This window comes from Orbicella franksi, chromosome 4, assembly GCF_964199315.1.
Source record: "Orbicella franksi chromosome 4, jaOrbFran1.1, whole genome shotgun sequence".
Taxonomy (NCBI): Eukaryota; Metazoa; Cnidaria; class Anthozoa; order Scleractinia; family Merulinidae; genus Orbicella; species Orbicella franksi.
In genome coordinates, this window is record NC_138148.1 from 5,396,596 (window position 1) to 5,415,476 (window position 18,881).

General features: G+C 39.4%; 1 protein-coding gene across 8 annotated transcripts in view; it reads right to left on the bottom strand.

The window, feature by feature from the left end:
• Positions 1 to 1,344: 1,344 nt before the first annotated feature.
• Positions 1,345 to 18,881, bottom strand: part of LOC145484201 (uncharacterized) — a 44,837-nt gene continuing 27,300 nt past the window's right edge. For all 8 annotated transcript variants that reach the window (XM_081462835.1, XM_081462834.1, XM_081462832.1 and 5 more), the window contains 21 exons: positions 18,508 to 18,822; positions 14,171 to 14,216; positions 13,349 to 13,603; positions 12,971 to 13,031; positions 12,423 to 12,559; positions 12,126 to 12,242; positions 11,891 to 12,004; positions 11,682 to 11,792; positions 11,378 to 11,491; positions 10,376 to 11,147; positions 9,655 to 10,142; positions 9,117 to 9,272; positions 8,907 to 9,020; positions 8,472 to 8,585; positions 8,225 to 8,338; positions 7,040 to 7,159; positions 6,541 to 6,765; positions 5,638 to 6,020; positions 5,355 to 5,492; positions 4,786 to 4,963; positions 1,345 to 4,277 (listed from right to left, as the gene is read on the bottom strand). In XM_081462835.1, coding sequence (XP_081318961.1) covers positions 3,844 to 4,277; positions 4,786 to 4,963; positions 5,355 to 5,492; positions 5,638 to 6,020; positions 6,541 to 6,765; positions 7,040 to 7,159; positions 8,225 to 8,338; positions 8,472 to 8,585; positions 8,907 to 9,020; positions 9,117 to 9,272; positions 9,655 to 10,142; positions 10,376 to 11,147; positions 11,378 to 11,491; positions 11,682 to 11,792; positions 11,891 to 12,004; positions 12,126 to 12,242; positions 12,423 to 12,559; positions 12,971 to 13,031; positions 13,349 to 13,603; positions 14,171 to 14,216; positions 18,508 to 18,822 — 4,506 coding nt within the window. In that variant the 3' untranslated portion in view covers positions 1,345 to 3,843. The remainder of the gene's footprint in view (positions 4,278 to 4,785; positions 4,964 to 5,354; positions 5,493 to 5,637; positions 6,021 to 6,540; positions 6,766 to 7,039; positions 7,160 to 8,224; positions 8,339 to 8,471; positions 8,586 to 8,906; positions 9,021 to 9,116; positions 9,273 to 9,654; positions 10,143 to 10,375; positions 11,148 to 11,377; positions 11,492 to 11,681; positions 11,793 to 11,890; positions 12,005 to 12,125; positions 12,243 to 12,422; positions 12,560 to 12,970; positions 13,032 to 13,348; positions 13,604 to 14,170; positions 14,217 to 18,507; positions 18,823 to 18,881) is intronic.

Here is an 18,881-nt window from a genome sequence, read left to right on the forward strand (position 1 = left end):
TTAACAGACCAGCTCCAGCAAATACACCAGACATCCCCGTCGCAGAGGAAGACCTGCCAATTGATTGTGGTAAGCCCACCAGGGAAGAAATCAGGAAGGCCATCGAACAACTGAAGAATGGCAAGGCAGCAGGCACAGATGAGATTCCAGCGGAAGCACTCAAGGTAGACCCAGAGATGCTTGCTGAGATGCTCCATGGATTGTTTGAGAAAATCTGGGAAGAAGAAGAGATCCCTTCAGAATGGAAGGAAGGACTCCTGATCAAGATCCCCAAGAAAGGAGACCTTGGCCTGTGCTCAAATTATAGAGGGATCACACTCCTGTCTGTGCCAGGGAAAGTACTGAACAGAGTCATCTTGGAAAGGTTGAAAGGGCCGGTAGATCTCAGCCTCCGGGATCAGCAAGCCGGCTTCAGGCCAGGCAGGTCATGTACCGACCAGATCACAACACTGCGAATTATAGTGGAACAATCAATTGAATGGAACTCCCCCCTTTACGTAAATTTTGTCGACTACGAGAAGGCTTTCGATAGCCTATACAGGGAGACATTATGGAAGCTGCTCCGACATTATGGTGTACCCATGAAGTTCGTCAATCTGATTCGGAACTCTTATGAGGGTTTGTCTTGCAGAGTGGTTCACGAGGGGCAACTGACAGAGAAGTTTGAGGTTAAGACCGGGGTGAGGCAGGGATGCCTGCTGTCACCCTTTCTGTTTATCTTGGCTATAGATTGGATCATGAGAGCTGTCACAAACCAGAAAAGAAACGGGATCCAGTGGACCTTGTGGTCGCAGTTGGACGACCTGGACTTTAATAATACTTTGCGGACGATCTAGCGCTTCTGTCACACAATCATCAGCAGATACAGGAAAAAACATCGGACCTGTATCAAACCTCAATGCAAGTAGGACTGACGCTCAATAAACAGAAGACAAAGATCATGAGGATCAATGCAGGCACTGATGAGCCAGTCAAAATTGAAGGGGAGGAACTGGAGGAAGTTGAGTCTTTTACCTATTTAGGCAGTGTAATGGACAAAAGTGGGGGAACAGACGCAGATGTGAAAACTAAGATCGGCAAGGCACGATCAGCATTTAACATGCTAAAAAAGGTCTGGAGCTCCAGAGAAATCGGTACATCCACCAAGGTACGTTTGTTTAACTCAAACGTTAAGTCGGTATTGTTGTATGGAGCAGAAACAAGGCGGACAACCAAGGCATCGATGAAGAAGATCCAGACCTTTATTAATCAGTGCTTACGTAGAATCCTAAGAATGCATTGGCCAGAGACTATCAGCAATGTGAACCTATGGGCAAGGACGCAGCAAACTCCAGTAGAAGAGGACATCCGACGAAGGAGATGGAGCTGGCTTGGCCATACGCTTCGCAAACCACCTAGTAGCATTGGCCGTCAAGCCCTGAACCGGAACGCCCAAGGTCAAAGAAAGAGAGGGAGACCACGGAACACCTGGCGGCGGGAGCTTGAAAAGGACATTAAAAGGACTGGACACACATGGAAACAACTTGAAAGGATAGCTCAGGACAGAGGAGACTGGAGAGTTGTTATTGGTGGCCTATGCTCCGGGAGGAGTAAACGGCCAAAGTAAGTAAGTAGGGACTACTAAACTAGAACATTCAGAAATGTGTAACAGATGTACTAGGTTGTTCACGGTACACTAGAACCCCGTTAATCCGGTCACCAACGGACCACACATATCTGGCTGTATTAAAGGGGATTTTTAAATAAGAAAATGACTGACTGAACTTTTTTCGGGCCATAATGACCATAATAGAGTGGCCGTAATAACGAGGTGGCCGTAAGGCCGGGTGCCGGGATCCCACTGTAATATGGATTTTCGCTGGCGAGTCTTTGTTTCATTTTTGAGTTTTAAAATAGGCCATTTTCGAGTTACCACGTGCCTCTGCTTCAAAACGAGTCTTCGCGTAAAACATTTCATATGAAAATGAGTTTGATTTGCATGAAAATGAACCTGTAGGCGGAACAGATTTTCTTATGCTGGTTTCGCACTAAGACTCGTTTTGCAACAGAGGCAAAAGGCAACTTGGAAAATGCCTATTCAATTATTTGGTTCGTAACGGGATTAGTATCTTCAGATGCAGATGCCATTTATAGCGTGTTGGACGCAGTATCGCGAATGGTAGTTTCGTTCCCTAATAAGGTGGAAACGTGGCAAATGTGTCAGGGATAGACTTAAGTGGATTAGCTTCCAATTTAGCAGTATCTCTTAGATTTCAGTGCTGAAGAACCCTGCCAATTTCGCCGCCCAAACCTGGACAACAGAGGAGTGCAATCGACTGAATACATTTTAAAACACGAAATAAGCAGGCACGGCGATGGTCGTTAAGTGTGTTTATTTCTGCAATGAACAGGAACTTAAATGACAGACTAACTCAGTCAGGTCTGACAAATTAACCTCTCGTTACGACGAGAGAATGTCAATTAATGGCGGCACTTCACAATGATTATTTCAGAACCTGACAGAATACTGAGTAGTTCTTCTTGTACAATAATTTAAACAACTTTTAATTTTTGCATAGCAAGCTTTGGAGATTTTGCAGCCAGTGTTGACAGGCAAATAGATATATTCTCTATACTATATCGATACATTTCCAACGCAGAACCAAACGATTACAGCTTTCATAATGAAACAAGTTTGTAATGGCTACATCCATATTAAATTTGCAAGTGTACATGCCGTTGCAAGTGGAAATAAACAGTTTTTCTTGCGCTCGTGCGTTAATAAATATTCGGATTCTTTCGGTTGCCCTCGGAGATCTTCGTATGTCCACGAGCAACGGAGCTTTACCCTCACGACTTTAAGAAGTTTCCCAAACATGGAGCTGTTGTAAACGTTTAACAATACTTAATAACACATGTCACATCATCACTGTTTAACTTCGTGAAATAGGCTTTTTAACACTCGTGACTTGTATATAAAGTATAGATGCGAGTCCTGTAGTTTTTATTTGGATCACGCAACGCTCACGTGACTACCCAAAGAGACAGATCACGCAACGCTTCCGTGACTTCTGTGCACATGACTGATGCGAGATGTTCGAGGCTCAGACCATTAATTAAGCATTTGTATAAATCATGCGATAAATAAAAATCCAAATGTAAGCTTAAAAACTGGGCAGTTTAAGTATATGGACTGCAGGAGTCCAAAACAGAGAAAATTTACAAAAATATTCTAGGGCTATCTCAAACTTTTAACAAATTTACTTTTACTTTTAGAAAATTTCAGTCGGTGCGGCCTGCAGCCTCGTTCTATATAAAATAATTTGGCAATTTCATCTGTCAACAGACCCCATAGGGTTACAGTTTTAAGAGAACAACACTCTAGGGTCTATTTTAAACTTATTTTTAAAAAACTATTTGGCTACAAAATGCTTATTCCAAAACTTACTCTTAAGAATTAACAGCTAACTAGAACCAACATCAATCGTTGTAATGAATAAGTTTTTACACGAGAATGTGTTTGACTCACCACAGTTCAAGCTGAACTACAAGGCCATTTAAATATTAAATTAAATAGTATACATATTTACAGCTTTAAAAACCATTTAAATACTTTTTTGTATTATTTACACGTTGGCCTGTCAACAAAACCTCCATCAGGAATCCTGATGCCTTTTAACAACATTTGTCTTTTATAAATAAATTCTTTCAGCCGCCATATTTTAACTTTTTGGAGTTATAGAAAATTGCTTTCAAAAGCTACACTTTTTTTCGTGGATACAATAAATTAACAATAGTGTATTTTTTCATTTCCTTTCCTAAATGAATTCTAGAAGGATATAATAATTAATCACGAATAATTATTTATACAATTATTTCTATTTGCGTACTGTTCCGCTGCACTCGAAATCTCCTCCACTCATCTTTAGCGCCTTCCTCCTTAGGCGAGAGGGGCGGGGACAGTACTTGAGGTGTAGAACACATGGAAGGTGTTGAGTCGAGCAAACTCGCTCGATTGTACTCAAAGTTTCTGAGCTCCGTCGAATGTGTCGACGTTGACGTCGAGGAAGACGTTGTGGAGTCGGTGGAAGTCTGGTTATAGTAAGTTCTAGCGTTAGTCAATGGCTTTTCCTGTGTTGCATTTTTCTTCTTCTTCAACGTAGTTCTTGCAGCTAATCGTGTTTCTCTGTTCGCTCGACGTCTTTCTCGCCACTTTCCTCTGATGCAAAGTATGAGAAGAAGAATGGCAGCCAACACAACAAGTGACGCAATTAAAGGGATGAGATAATCCGGGGCGGCTGTTGAATGAAACAAAAATAAAACCAATCCGTTAATAGACCGTTAGTTTAGTACACTGTACAATGTTCCTACTACGTTTATCGCCACAAGCGTTAACTTCGATACAGTTTTGTGTTAGCTGATGTAGATTTTAAAGCTTGCGATCATATTAAACTTGATTTATTTTCCGTCCAGTCGTTACCCATCTAAAGCCAACCAAAAACAAGGAATGAATAACGCACTTTTTCTTTCGTCACAAGCAAGTTCAGGCTCAGCGCGGTCAGATTTTTGTCCAAGGAACTACATCACGGTTAGCGAGTATCGGAAAGTTTAAACTTAATTTTTCAGATTTGTCGTTTGTAATCCGTGTTAATCTTCTCCATCCTTAACCATCCCTGTTCCTTTATGGTTTATTATTAACCCTTTGGTGTTTTTCTATCTTAGTAGACTATTACTTTTAGGTTTCCTTCAATTGAAAGTTAATTTTGTACGTGGCCAAAATAACTCAAAATATCGTGACATGCCCACCTTCTTCCTCGTGATAAGACAGTGTGACAGATCTCTCGACTGTAACCTCATCCACAGCTATGAGTACATTGTAAAGAGTGATGTTTATTTCACGGCCTTTATCAGAAGGTACAGCTCGGATGAATCTAGCGATATCTTCAGCTGCTTTTCCAGCTATCTCCGTGCGCGGAGTACTGGCCTAGAGAAAGAAAAAAAGAAATGATATTGATTTAAGACTGCGTTAAGCTTTGGAATCAGAGATAAAGTATTGTGTTCTTGGTAGTCTGTTCACAGACCCTCCACTTTGTCTTGAGTTCGTCGAGATAGCAAGAAAAATATTAACCACAAGGGATATAACCGAGCCAAAACGCAAAGGGGGTGACTCGAAGAAAAATAACTCGCAAAAATACGTCTACGTTCTTGCTAACTTAGCTCATGTTCACAATGTCTTTTACACAAATAAAAAACGGGAGAAGGCAAACTGATATTGAGGCACCCTGTAAAACTTGAGTAACGGTCTACTCAGGAAGAACCCCAGCATCTGAGCGAGGGATAACAGGGTTACGAACTGAAACACCTCGCTAACTTACCACTGATACAATGACAGTGGAGGTGATGCCATCCTTATCGCGGCCCTCGCAAAGTAATCGAATGTTCCCCTTCCTTGCCCATTTCTTCAACGTCGGCAAATATCGTAACTGGTGGCAGAGTTCTTCCACGAGAGTTCCCTGTTGACAGGAAAGGTGAAAATTATTTTTAAATAAAGTCTGACATCGTTGAAGGGAAGACGTATCTAATAATGATGATGATGATGGCTACCGGGTAACACAGGTAAGCTTTCACAGTAAATTTACCCAGATGCATTCTACTAACCTTGGGAAGTTTACCCCGCCTAAACACAATGTGGATCTTTGCACAGTCGCCATTTAAGTCCGTACTGTTAGGAAGACACACTTCGTCGCCAATTCCAGAATCACTTTGCTTAGAGTTTGTCGCCCCGCCTTCACACTCGGCCCATCGACCACAAGGGGGACTAAGGCAGTCGACCGCTTTTTTCGGTACGCAGACCTCGCCAGTGGGACAGCCGCCAGCTTGAGTGTGATTCCAGCAATTGTGCGCACCGCAGACGACCTTAGTGCACGTGCGTGTGCCATTGACGCACGAACACGTGTTGCAGTCTTCTTGCACGTCGGTATTGTGCCGCTGAAGGATGATTCCACCAGGTAGACGGCAGTGCCTCCAGTCGTGCTCGTCATCTGGAAGAAAGACAGTCATTGTTTTAGATTCAACTTTTGCTATTCGCTTTGTGCCAAACTGCATGATAAACTTTTTAAAGCTGGGATCGTCGACACTGTTGCGAGATTTCCACATGCAAGGGATCACACTAAGAGATCAAGATTATCGAAGCTAAGTGTAAATAGAGAAAGCGGATTCCGCTTTTAACAGATACGTCACACCATAGTTAATAGAGGGAAATAGTTAAGAAGCCTGGTAAACATCAACGAAGCAAACAAACAGGCTAAGATTTATGTTCGGAAGTCCTTGACCCTGCACATCTTTTGCTTTATGCTCACAGACTGTGCATCAATTACATAATCGCAATAGTTCTATCGGTTAGTTGTATGAACACATATAACCACCTTTTGTATTTTGCCAGGTTTTGTGCAGAGCAACCCCAAAATGGCCAGGAAAAACATACAGCAAACTAAGAACTTTGCCAGGTTTCGTAACCATTTCCCTCTAGTAACTATGGCCACACGTTACAGCCAATCTTACCCTGGCAACGTGCTCCGAATTTTCCCGGGGGACAGATGCATTCAAAGCCGTTGATTTTATCTCTGCATGTTGCACCATCGCTGCACGGTGACGAGTTACACTCATTGATGTTGATTTTACAAACTGGTCCGGTGAATCCAGGCGCACAGTTGCACAAATGCCAGCCTTTTCCGTCAATACATGTAGCGCCATTGTGGCAGGGGTTTGAAGCACAATCGTCAACATCTGAAACGCAAAACAAATATTTAGTATTTGGTAGTAAAAGCTGAAGCAACCTTAAAATATAATTCTGTGATTGTTTTTTTAAATATATATATATAGTGTCCCCAATAAGTTTCTTTTTTAAGCTAAATACCATCGACACTGAAATAAAGTCTTCCATTCATTCAGATATTTCCTGACAGAAGTCAACTGCATTTTCCACTTTTTCCCTGATCTTATAAAATGATATTTTCTCGCAAAACTGCCCACTTTTTCTCTTTTTGTTCCAAATACTCACTTTTCTCGCAAAGATTTCCTTCCCAGACATCGGAGCAAACACATGAGAAACTGTGGCCATCCGCTGAATTCAAACACGTGCCGCCATTCTGGCATGGGTTGGACGAGCACGGCTTGGGTGCTAAATAACGAAGCAATAGCACACACAACATTAGGCATGCGTGGAAGAGGAAGCAATTTTAATTGCGGTTTCTGCCTACTTCAGTCTATGTTTGAAAATACCGACTAAGCTTCTATCTTAAACCTCATCATTTGCCCAACCACGACAATAAACAACGTGAAAAATCTGCCGCCCATTCTGTCGAAAAGCTTTCCGTGTCTTGACGCCAGCAAAAACTTTTGCGCAAAATAAAGTGCACAGATATTTCCAAGCCATTACCACCTTATTATCTTGAGTGCAAATTGAATCTGTGAAGATAGATTTTTCCTAATTTAAAAGGAAATACTTTGGTCAAGTGTGCTTCTAAGATAAACATCTAACCCGTGATTTTAATTACAAAAGTTGAGGCTAAAACGCAGTTATGAGATTGGACAGGAAATGGCTGGAGACACGCTTCCACTTGCGTCAATGACAGGAAATTTCAGGCACAAACAATGAACACATCAACAACTTAATGAAAGTGTGGAGACATCATCATCAAGATCGTGACATGATAGCTCGACAACAACGTACCACTAGCTATTGTCAATTCAATTACAGTCATTTGGCTTTCTTTCCGTTTTGAAAATCCAAATGCCGAGCACGTTTTGAGTAATGCGTCGTTCATTAACATTAAAGACGCACGCTTTGAAAAAAAATTTCAAAAATAAAAGAAAAATAGAATTCATAGTCGACGCCACAGTGAATTCTACAAAAGCGCACACAATGTGTGAAGAGTAATTGAAGAGCACATGTTACCGCGTTTGATTTACGATATGAAAACAATGAAGCCACAAACTGATGAAAGGGGACAACAGGTGTTCATTAGCAACACAAAGAGAAAAACGAAGCGGGTTCTAGTGCTTCTGTGCAAAACGATTGATTAGCTCGTAATGAATTCGTTTTTCCACGGGTGGCTCTAGTGTTTGAGAAGGCATAGAAAACAAGACCACCAGTTTTGAAAGACATGGCAATCAAATAATACGAAAAACAAGAACGCCAGCTAAAAAACAAACAGTCGATAAATCAAAATGAATCGCGTCTTACCTATTTGACAGATCACTCCTGAAAATCCATTCTGACAATCACAGCGAAAGTTGTCTCCTGTGTCGGTGCATTTGCCTCCATTTTGACAAGGGCTTCCATTACAATGAGACGTAGCTGTTGAAACGAAGTCATTAATTAAACTCAAACTAAATTAAGGTGCCGTTTTACTTACAACAGAAAAAGTAAATTCTCTACCCCGTTGGCTAGGCACACACAGAATGTTACAAGAATATCTACAGATACTTACTTGACTGGCACAGTTTTCCTTTCCATGGCTGAGGGCACTTGCAAATAAACCCATTGATCAAGTCCGTACAGTTCCCGCCATTTCGACAAGGATCGGAACTACACTCATTAATATCTGTCACAAAGAGGAAAGCCAACATGAGCTTAAAGAGAACATTCCACACCAAATGCTTTGAAGGAAAGCCTCTTAGCAGGCTGATAATAAAGCAACAGACACTGCCAGAATTCAGTAAATCTTAATTTTAGAAGTAGGCTAACTTGCCCACTACAACCAAAATGGGAACAATACCAATAAGTTGCGCACGAGACAATGGGGAACTTTGTTTTCCATGCATACTACTGGCTGACCTGTAAGGTTATTCAAGGGATTTATTAACAGTAAGACTTCTCTAGCTTGCCTTATCAATGAACATAAAATTAACAAAAGCCAACATACCTTGCTCGCAGAAATTGCCCTCCCACCCATCAGCACAGACACACGTAAACGATTCAATGCCATCAAGGCAGCTTCCACCGTTCTCACATGTGATGTTTTCACAATTATCAATTTCTGAAAACAGTGAAAAAAAAACTAATCAAGAGAGATCTTCATATCATAACCTTGAAATAAACTTTTTATCCTTCAGTTAACACAAAATACACTTACTTTTGTGGCAGCGGTTCCCTGTGTAATCTTTGTCACATCTGCACTGATAATTTCCAGCTGACAGTGACTCACAGGTACCATGTTCACCACACACTCCAGAATCCCCCAGCACTGAGGATCCATTAACTAAGGAGGGTTCCAAGCAAGGATCAATCACTGAAAAAAAGGAAATGAAAATGGTTAGCACAGTCAGCTCGAGCGCTGTAAAGTTACACCATCATGAGCCCTGTATAACTGAAGAAATTGGAATAAGGAAGTGGTGGTTTTGGTAGAGGGAGGAGGCTGAAGCAGAACCAAGGGAGCATTATTAAGAATCAATAAAAGACACGACATAAAATTTTCATGATGCCAGAAACACCTATGGTACACCGAAATAAATCAAAGCTGTAGACTGGGATATTGAAAAGAAATAAATGGACGTCAGTTGCCTGACATCGCTGTCCAAACATCTTGATATGACACTTGGATCAAGAAAGGGCAGTTAATGATGCAAATAAGTAGGTGAATAATGAAGCCATGAATGTATCTTATTGCATACCCTGTTCGCAAAACCTCCCTCTTGTTCCTGAAGGACACACGCAATGAAAACTATTGTTCTTGTCCATGCAGCGACCTCCATTATGGCATGGACCTGACAGACATTCGTCAATATTGACCTCACAGTGTTGCCCAGTGAATCCTGGTATGCAGTTACAGGATGCTCCAACCAAACCGTTGTTACAAGTACCACCATTTGCACAAGTGAGGTTGACACAATAATCAATTCTCACAGCGCAGTTACTGCCAGTAAACCCAACTGCACAAGAACAGGCATGGCCACCAGAACGACTGTGGCAAGTTGCACCATTGTGACAGGGGTTGGAGTCACAAGCGTCGATCTTTGTTTCACATCTCTGTCCAGAAAAGCCAGGAAGGCAGCTGCAAGTGAACACTCCAGAACCTTGGATACACGTACCATTGTTGGAACATGAACTATTGGTGCATGTATTAAGAGGGACCTCACATTCAGCTCCAGTAAACTCTGGCCTGTGAAGAAAAGACAAATTTTTAGGGCAAAGATATAAAGCTACTTTTGCTGTCAGTATTTGCATGTATATAATTCTAACACTGTAGTCTAGTCAAAAAATGTTTTTTCATTTGCATAACGACTAATTTTGCCTATGAAATTAATTATTTTCCTCAGGAAATGTTGGCAGCGACAATAAAAGATTATTTCCCTCAATAGCACGCTATTCGCAGATTGTTACAACAGATCTTACCTGCATTGACACTGATAGCCATTAAGTCTGTCCAAACATGTTCCTCCATTCCGACAAGGATTCAAGCTACCACAATCATTCACGTCATAATCACAATTAACGCCAGTGAATCCTGCAGCGCATACACATTCATAACCATCCAATTTATCAACACAAGTTGCAGAACTGTGACAAGGGGAGCTCAAACAAGAGCTCAAGCTAATCTGGCAAGTTGATCCTGAAAAACCCGCTGGGCAAACACATTTGAATCCGTTGGCAGCATCCACACATGTTCCACCATTATTACATGGCGCAGTTAAGCACTCATTGATGTCAGTTTCACAGAATGCCCCAGTGTATCCAGGTGAACAGTGACAAGTACTTGAATCATCAGAATTCTTAACACAAGTAGCTCCATGCTGACAAGGGTATGGGTCACAAACATTTGCTGTTGATACCACCGAACAATTTCTACCAGTATATCCAGCATTACATGTGCATTTGTAGTCATTAATTGAATCTGAGCATGTTCCATGGACACAAGGTGAAGGTTGGCATTCATTGATGTCGACTCCACAGTCATTTCCAGTAAATCCAGTTTTACAAACACAGGTATAATTTTGAACACCATCATTACACACTCCTTCATTTAAGCAGGGGTTGCTTTGGCAGTCATCAATGTTGGTCTCGCAATTCTTTCCTGTAAATCCACCAGGGCAGTTGCATTTGTAATCATTCAGCAAGTCGACACAAGTTCCACCATTGTGACATTGACCAGCACAATCATTGATACCTGCAAAAATCAAAATAAACATATAAGTAACATGAAACCTGACTAATTGTGCAAGGCATTACCAGAAAGGAAGAAAAACCCTGAGAAAGAACTGTAATAGTATGAATTTGAGAGATTTTGACACGGACAATTGTCTGCTAGTGCGGATCAGCCCTAATGTAATGTGATGTCATGACTACAGTGCATAAGACGCTCAGCATCCCACGACAGAATGGAATGAAGATACTCACTCTCATTACAGTGGCTTCCTTTCCATCCAGCTTGACACTCACAGGCGTAGTCATTTATCAGGTCAATACATTTGAGAGCATTAGAACAAGGATTTGATGCACACTCATCAACATCTGTTGAACAAGAACACAAACAAGAACTACATGTATAAGAATACCACTGGAATTGTGCAAAAAATAATAACAACACGCTCAACAACTGTAAGGATACAACTGAAATCATGAAAAAAAAAAATAATGACATGCTGTCCATTTGTTTCAGTCAGAGTGGAGCTTTGTCAACTTCACAACACAATAGGCTTACCCTGTTCGCACATGTGTCCTGTCCATCCCGGAGGGCATTGACACTTATACCCCTGACCACTGTCGCTACAGGTCCCTCCATTCTGGCAGGATTGAGTCTGGCAGTCTCTACCTAATTGATAAAGTTAGCAAAAAAGGTGTCCATTGAGTAATTCTGCATGCACGTGTGAGACACACAGATTTGCCAGATTTGTTGTTATGTTCACTTACTTATTTCACAAGTTTTCCCAGCCCATCCAGCAGGACAAGTGCAGCGGAAGTCATTGGCATCATTGTGGCATGTTCCATTGTTCTTACATGGTGACGAAGCACAGAAGTTTATTGCTAAAACAAAAACACAAGTGTTTCTTAGTTTCAACACAAGTAACCCATAGGAAGTGGAAGGCTGAAAATTAATTGGGTTTAAAAAACAGGGGTCCCGTGACAATCCCTTCAGGAGACTAACCTGTTTCACAGTCAACTCCAGTAAATCCTTCTTGGCATTCACATCTGTATGAACCTCCTTCAGTGTTGTAACATATACCTCCATTTTGACAGGGTTTCTCTCTGCATTTGTTGAGATCTGTATCAAAATTTTCAATTTTATTTTAGCTTCAGATTATTTTAATACCTTCCTGCAAAGGAAAACATAAAATAACTCTGCCATTTGATATAAGAGTGACAGAGTAACGACAAATCTGATGGTGAAGGCAAACCTAAATGTTTCGACAAAAGATAATTAAGAGTCCAAAGCTCTTGTTACCTTCATCACAAAGTAATCCTCCCCATTGTGGCTGACAGTAGCACTCCCATGGTTGGCTACAAGTTCCATGGACACAGCCAGGATACAACTGGCACTGGTCACAAAGTTCTCCACCCCAGCCAGACTGAGCCCTACACCTGAAACAGTGGCAAGATGATTAAAAAATCTACCCGATGGTGTAAAACCATGGGCTACTATTGGTAAAATGGGAGGCGCAGTGGCCTGATGGTTAGTGCGCTCAACTCCGGAGCAAGCAGTCCAGGTTTGAGCCCTGGATGGGGACATTGTGTTGTGTTCTTGGGCAAGACACTTTACTCTCATGGTGCCTCTCTCCACCCAGGTGTAGAAATGGTACCGGCAAATTTAATGCTGGGGGTAACCTTGCGATGGACTAGCATCCCATACGAGGGAGAGTAGAAATATTCCTAGCTGTTTCATGCTACAGAAACCGGGATAAGCTCCAGCCTGATGGGCCACTGGGCTCGTATGCAGACTTAACCTTTTTCACTATTAGTAGAATATGTAAAGTACTCAACAGAAGGACTTACGAGCATTCTCCAGGAACACTACAAGTTCCATGAACTGGATCACAACCTGTTTTACAGATGGCTGAAAGAAATGAAATTCTGGGTTCAGCAACAGCCACTCAAGTACCAGCATAATAAGCTTACTTATTGTAGACTTTGTACATTATATCAACTTTTTTCAAGTTACGTGCTCTTAGTGATCAGGACTGTAGCCAGTATGGGGCAAACCAAAGCACTTGCCACTGTCAGTTTTTTTTTTTTCTGTTCTTGCTGGTTTTCTTGTTGAAAGGGAAAAGTAACATGCTGCTAAATACTTTGGAAGAGAATTTAATCATGGACATCAACTCAGTCTATGGCAGTCTCAGGCTATGGCGTGGGTGATATCAAAACTCCACGAACCTATCTCGCAACGTTTTCCTCTCCAGCCAGCCATACACACTTTGTTCCCGTTCTCATCACAGGTGTAATGACCAAACGTGTCGTTTCGGGGGTGGCAAAATTTTGTGCAACTCTTTCCATAGTAGTTTTCGTCACAGACCACCCTGAGCTTGTATCTAATGGTAGCTGCAGGGCCATTGTATGTATGAGTCTCCCAGGTCTTGTTAGGAAGAATTGTACCACGCTGAGTTGCTCTGTCAATCAGTTCACTGTTGCCTATTAGACACAACATGGCAAGTTTATTTAAGAATAAAATTAGTAACAAAACAAACTACTTTACTATAAATTTTCTCTCAACAACATTCTCAAAGAGATATCTCATTTATTTTTTACAACAACTAATGCAAGACATATTGTATTTGGTTCACATTTAATCATATTCATACAAATTTTGCAGCTGAAATCTGCTGTCTGGTTTGGATGTTAATCCAAAAAAATAGATAGAGAGGCTCACAAGTCTGGCTTTATCATTCCTTTTTATGCATTCAAATCAAAATAAAAGCACTTTTAATGTCAAACATTTAATATCTATTTCTGCAGAATGATGTGGGAAATTTCCAAGCAAAAGATATCAGACAATTAAAAGTGGGAAATCACATCATACTAAGTGAGGGTAAGTCCAAGGAGAACATTCTTGAGAAGATGTTTGCATGACAACTAGATTTATAGTAACAATATATTAATGCAGCTTTTCATTATGGCAACACAATAAAAAACGTAGGCTTGGTCATGCAAGAAATAGCAAACCACACTTTCACATTTTTAGCATGTAATGGTTCTTACTTGAGTTGTCTGCATCCCAAGCTTCCAGACTTAAGTTGTAAGTTGTCTGAAATAAAGGAAAGCACTGCTATCTAAGTAAAACAATTGCATGACAAATTACTATTTGGGTCAGTTAATGACAATACATCATGCACAATAAAAGCTATTTCCTTCCACTTGCCATTCAGAAATTGAAACTTAAAAGCCCCATTAGACAGAAGAATTACAGCTTTTTTATTAAAACAAAAAGAAAACTTAATGTCTTAACTTTGAATATGAGAATAAAAAAAGACAATATCCTTTACTTTTCTCCATTATTACTACTAAAACTAAAAATCATATTTTGTCAAAGGATGAGTCATATGTCTAAAACTAATTTTAAATTTTTCAAATTTCTAAGAGACAGCTGTAAAATATATTGCGCAATGTTTAAAAATTATTTTTTCAGCTTCGTTAATGAAAATTCCACGAAGCAGCCAGAAGATTATGCACATTTGGAAAGAAATTATATTAAAAAAAGGGAAATTTAATATCAATAGATTGAATGACTATTTTCAAATAAAATATATAGCTGAACCACTCACAAAACCATATACCAAGTCATACGGTCATGTATTTTATTATTATAATTGTTTTTTAAATAAACAAATAGAACCATATATGACTTTTATTGAACAATATGATACTTTTTGCCACCACTGTACATGTGTTTCACATTTTATCCTTACTTTACCTTGGGACAAAAATTTACTATTAAGATCACAAAGACAGAATTTTTTGCAAAAGTTAAAATCTCCCCCAATTCACTTATTCCATTCTGTGTTTTATGCAATCTTCACTTTGAATAGCAACAACGCAATTTTAAGACAAAAAATTACAACTCTGCACTCTTCTCAAACTGAAGAAGTGCATTTCTTGAAGTTACATGCCGCTACCAACACAAAATACAAGATATTCTTTAAATTGTATCCATTTTTTTCTATTATTTTACTGATTAAAAATTTAGTATTTACCAATATGTTATTCAGCCATTCAATTTATTTGCACAAACAAGAGTTTTCATGCTACAAGATTTTTAGATAAAATATATCATTAACGGAAAGCTACTTGGCATGTTCAGAGATGCAAATATGCCAAAAACCTCTGGATGAGTAAAACATATTTCAAACAAACTGGAGGAAATTTAGCTCACTGTTTCTGAGTGCAGAAATTCATTATTTATGGAATTTTATGCTTGTGTGCTGTGGGACAAAAAATATATTCTATAACGCAGCAAGCAGTTTATCTAATTTGGTAGTAACCCTTGTAATAGAAAATATCACCTTTATATCTGAATCAAAATTGAAAGTTACATATATAGTTGAGAATGCCTATAACAAGATGTATAAAATTCATCTCTAAATTACATCTCATGGCCAATCTAGAAAAGGTGGATGTTTTCCTGCAAGAGGTTTCTGCAGTTAACTTGAAACAAACTTACTACTTAAAGCTCGTGTGAAGGGTAACCTGCTAGAACAGAAATTCTTAAAAGTTTGGGTCTATTAAGGAGGTAATTTTGGTTTTAAGCTGTAGGACAGACAAACTTTTTTAAAAGAAAGTGTAAGTGATGTTATCTTGTGGTACTATTTTTGTGGTTCTCCTAATTGAATTTAGGAAGAATTGAGAGAATCAGTTGGCACCTGGGATGCCAAACATTGCTTAGGTGTCACAAACGCTACCAGAGATCTTATTAACAGAAATGTTTACAAGAAGGGGCCAAGTTCGAATGCTGTTTTAAGATCCAATCTTATTTGTAGGCATGTTTGTCACGGCAACAATGCCGATTTTGAATTTATGGTAAGGAACAAGATTTGCAGTCAGTAAAATTTCAGTGCTTGTTGAAGTGTTGCAATAACAAAACCTTAAACAACAATATAAGCTACCGAACACAATACTTCCACACAACAGATCTCTTTTGTAAAGAAAATGGATCAAGCTACATTTGACAGCTGAATAAATTTTTACTGTGCAAATAAGAGATACGATTGATTTTTGTTTTTTCCCAAATTGTTTACCTAAGAAAAGAGAAACTATTATTTCAATAAAACTAACACAAAACCAACAGGATAAATAAGGAATCTAGATATTTTTCTTTACAAACTTACTTTGAGATACTTTTGTAACATGTAAAAGAAAACCTGTTTGGCGGTATTAATATCACAAAATAGTGTGCAACGAAAACTTGTCTCAAGAAACAAAATATGAAGCATGCAACCAGCTTACTTCAACTAACATGAGAAGCCTGGTTCCATGATTCCATATAATATACCTTGATTGTATATAGTTCTCAACAGAAACAATCTTAAAAATAGAAAACTGAAACCTAAATATTAAATGAAACAATATTAAAATTAAACAGGACACAATATTGTTAGTCTTTCAGTGAGACTAATGATCTGAGATCTTCATTCTTATCAGGAATAAAGTGAGGAGATTGTTCTTGACTTACAAGGAATATTCAATTAGCTCTGGAAAAAAAGGTTTGATATATTTTGGCTACCTCTAAGAAACTTTACAAATATTTGAATCTTAAACTGAGTGTGGGAACTTTGAGAAGAAATCAGGTGATGCTCATGATCGCAGAAGAAAGACCAAAGATTTCTGTATCGGTGATACAAGCTCACTAAATGTTAAGGCAAACAAGACACAAATAACACTGTAATTGAATACTAAAATTCAATGAGAAGAAAGAGAAATATCAAATTACAGGCAGACAGTTTTTAAAGGTTTTAAGATAAGTTCAAAAAGGACTTGAAACACTCCAAGAACTTAATTTGTGTTTTCCCACAGTCACTGCTATGAATATTATATTTTGGTTTGACTCTTTGTCACAATGTGACATCAGACATTAAATAATGCAACAAGCAGAGGACAAAAACCACAAAGAACACAAGGTTCTACGAGTTAAGGATTAATTCATTTTGAGTGGAATTTGATTTCCATTCTTTATGCACAATCTGGCACCATGCAGACATAAAAAGAAAGTTAATACAAAAACACAGGATGTCCCAAACAATTTTACAGTGGCAGCAAACTTACAAATTAAACCGAATTAACCTTTCCATCTTCTTTCTTATAAACTCTTAACCGATCTATCTTTAAGCTTCGCGGAGAAAAAGCAAAACAAAAATATTCTCATTTTTCCTATCAACTGCGAATAGAATTAATTATATTCCGAGACATAATAATTAGGCACATGTGTCACTTTTCATTCAATGAACAGAAAAGGTGAAAAAAAAGTTCAATGAAATCAACAAATTGCCACCGCAAAGATCGCGGTTTAATCTTGCGTTGATCGAGGAACCCACGAAATGTGATCAAACAATGTCGAAAGAGTCCGGGCGAAGATTAACTCCCTGGGCAACCCGTCATACCACTAGAACATGCTCACAATTGAAAGTTTAATTGCATCGTAATACTTTCAGTAGCTACGAAGTAACGTAAAGAAAATTATTTATTTTCAGGCCTGATGAACGTGGGAAAGTTCAAAGTAAACAGTTTCGCATTGCGTTAATTTCTTGAAATCTACATGTATTCAAGTGGCAACACGGAAATCCACAACACTTCGTTTTCACTGCAGGTGAAGAGACCGGTCGGAATGAATAAATCGCGTCTCCGCCATGCGGCACGAACACTAATTCTTTAATTTTTTTTCCAGTCAGTAGTTATCATTGTGTTGCAAATACAACGTAACTCATATCAATTAACATAATTCGCACAAAAGGCTGTCAAACGGAAGACACGTGGCTCAAAAACTACACTACAAGCTATGATAAACAACGTTGAAATTTGTATAAGGCGATGCACTCCAAGGAAATATGCGGCCAACAATCTCAGCCCAGCCAAGGTTGTTTAAATAGGTGCAGCTGTATTTAATGTTAAGATTTTTAGCCAAGACGTAGTTGTCGATTCTGTGAAATGAACGTGCTTCTCCGAGTGGCTTCCGAGAGCCAATGAGAGGAAATGATTTTTTGAAATGCAAACTTAGAGTGAAATGATTGTTTTCGCGCGAGCGTGTGCGCAGCGGTCGCTTTAGCGATAAATATACCCTCACCAAAAAATTATTCCTGAAAAAACTTCGGACCATTTCCTTACTAAGCTCTGTTTTCAGGCTACAAGCGGCTGTTAGACGCGGTTACATTAAATTTTTATTATTGAAAAATATATCCCATCTGCGTGAATCTCCGCATAAATTTAATCTACATTATTACGTTGAATTTTCTGAAGATTTTTAAAAAATAACGGGACTACTCTAACTGAGTGGCAGCAGTACCCTCGCTGTTCTTAAATAATTTCCAAGAGGATATAAAATGACTTACCAGCCATGAAAACGTGAAGCGTATAGAAATCGGGTTGCGAAAACCATTCGTTGATGAAGTGTTCGTGAAGGTTATCGAATTGCCTCCTAAAACAGCAGTAGTATGCTCGCCAAAGGTACAAGCGCCGGTTGACGAAGCAGACTGGGAGTATTGCTTGAGACAAACCCTAAAGAATGTATCGCACTCGTCCAGGCATTGATGTTGTCCCCGATATATTGTGCGACTCCCATCACAGCATTCTCCGTCCAATTTCTCACCTCCAATGTTTTGAATCGAAACCAAATGGACTTCGAACGATCCCGCGCCGAAGGCAGTCTGCGAAAAAGGAAAACAAGTCAAATTCATGATCTGCGTTGCGAAGTAGACAAAAAAAT